This window comes from Otolemur garnettii, unplaced genomic scaffold (genome assembly GCF_000181295.1).
Source record: "Otolemur garnettii isolate 467f Iridium unplaced genomic scaffold, OtoGar3 scaffold00022, whole genome shotgun sequence".
NCBI lineage: Eukaryota > Metazoa > Chordata > Mammalia > Primates > Galagidae > Otolemur > Otolemur garnettii.
In genome coordinates, this window is record NW_003852417.1 from 4,279,074 (window position 1) to 4,280,341 (window position 1,268).

Genomic DNA, 1,268 nt, shown 5'->3' on the forward strand with positions numbered 1-1,268 from the left:
GCGCGTGTACGCAGTTTGAATCAAAAGCCCCTTTCTTCCCTGGAAACTCTTTTCCACCACCAGTCAGTGAGCAAATATCCTTTTCTTTTGTGAATAAATTCATTTGCATTTGTTCTAAGAGTTAGTGGGGAACCTGACTTAGTTGTGATGGTGTTTAATGCGGAAAAGGGAAGGAACAGGCCCAGACACCCACTTAGGCTGCGGCCGGGGAGCCTGTGCACTCAGCTCCTGTCATTGGCACAGGGGTACCCCAGCACCAGGCAGCCTGCAGGTCTGTGCAGGTAGCTGATTGGAACCAGTGGACCCTGACAGAGAGGCCCCAAAACTGCCAAAAGAGAATTTTGTTTTCTGAATTTGGTGCAATTTCTTTGGGTTTAGACTATATTCTTTACTAGGCATGACTGAGAACTGAGACTTTTTTTTTTTTCAATTTGTTTCAGTCTAATAATCATTAGTTATCATGGTTATCTAGGGAAACATATTCTAAGTTTGTCTCCCCAAATCATGGCCCTTCGTATTCTGAAATTGCAAGTTCTTGTGTGGAGCCCGACGGCCTAGCCTTTAACCCTGTCTGATGCTTCTCATCCAGAAATGCTGGGTGGAGTGAGCGTTGCCCGTGGCAGGAGAACATCTCCGTAGGAGGGGGGAAGCCTGTGTTACAAGCTGGCCTGAGAGGACCCAGGTTTGGGTTTGCCCTTTTAGTCCCGGGAAAAAACTAAAACGAGGAAAGGGACAGAAAGATGGGACAGTGGCCCCAAGTTGCAGTTTGTTTTTTAAAGCCAAATCCTGTTTCTTAAGGAACAGAAAGAAGCCCACTCCCCCCAGTCTGGGCCTTCCCCTCAATCTGAGAGTTCATGTTTTTCAGAAAAGCTTGAAGTTGAAGAACGGCCCCAACGACGTGGTTTTCAGTGTCACCACCCAGTATCAGGGCACCTGCCGCTGCGAAGGCACCATCTATTTGTGGAACTGGGATGATAAAGTCATCATTTCTGACATCGACGGAACAATCACCAGGTAGGCGCCACTGAGTGGGGCCGTGGTAGCTCAGGGACTGGTATGGTTGGATCTTTGGTGCCATAGAGCTGCTCCTGTGGTTCCAGTTAGGGCCTGGTGATTCCCCAGGGTCCCGTCTCTGACCGTGGCTCCCGTGGGTGCCTCTGAGTGGACTTTTCACTTTGATTTCACAAGCCACAGCCTTGACATATGACCGGATTGGAGGTGCCCACCTGTGGGTTGGCTTACCCCCTCTGAGCATTTCCATTGGATTA

The 1,268-nt window shown here is 49.3% G+C and overlaps 1 protein-coding gene across 1 annotated transcript in view; it reads left to right on the forward strand.

Annotated features, from left to right (window-relative positions):
• The window catches only part of LPIN1 (lipin 1), a 54,719-nt gene that overhangs the window by 35,864 nt on the left and 17,587 nt on the right, over window positions 1–1,268 (forward strand). Inside the window, 1 exon segment of the mRNA XM_012803785.2 lies at window positions 866–1,026. Within this exon segment, the coding sequence (XP_012659239.1) occupies window positions 866–1,026 (161 nt within the window).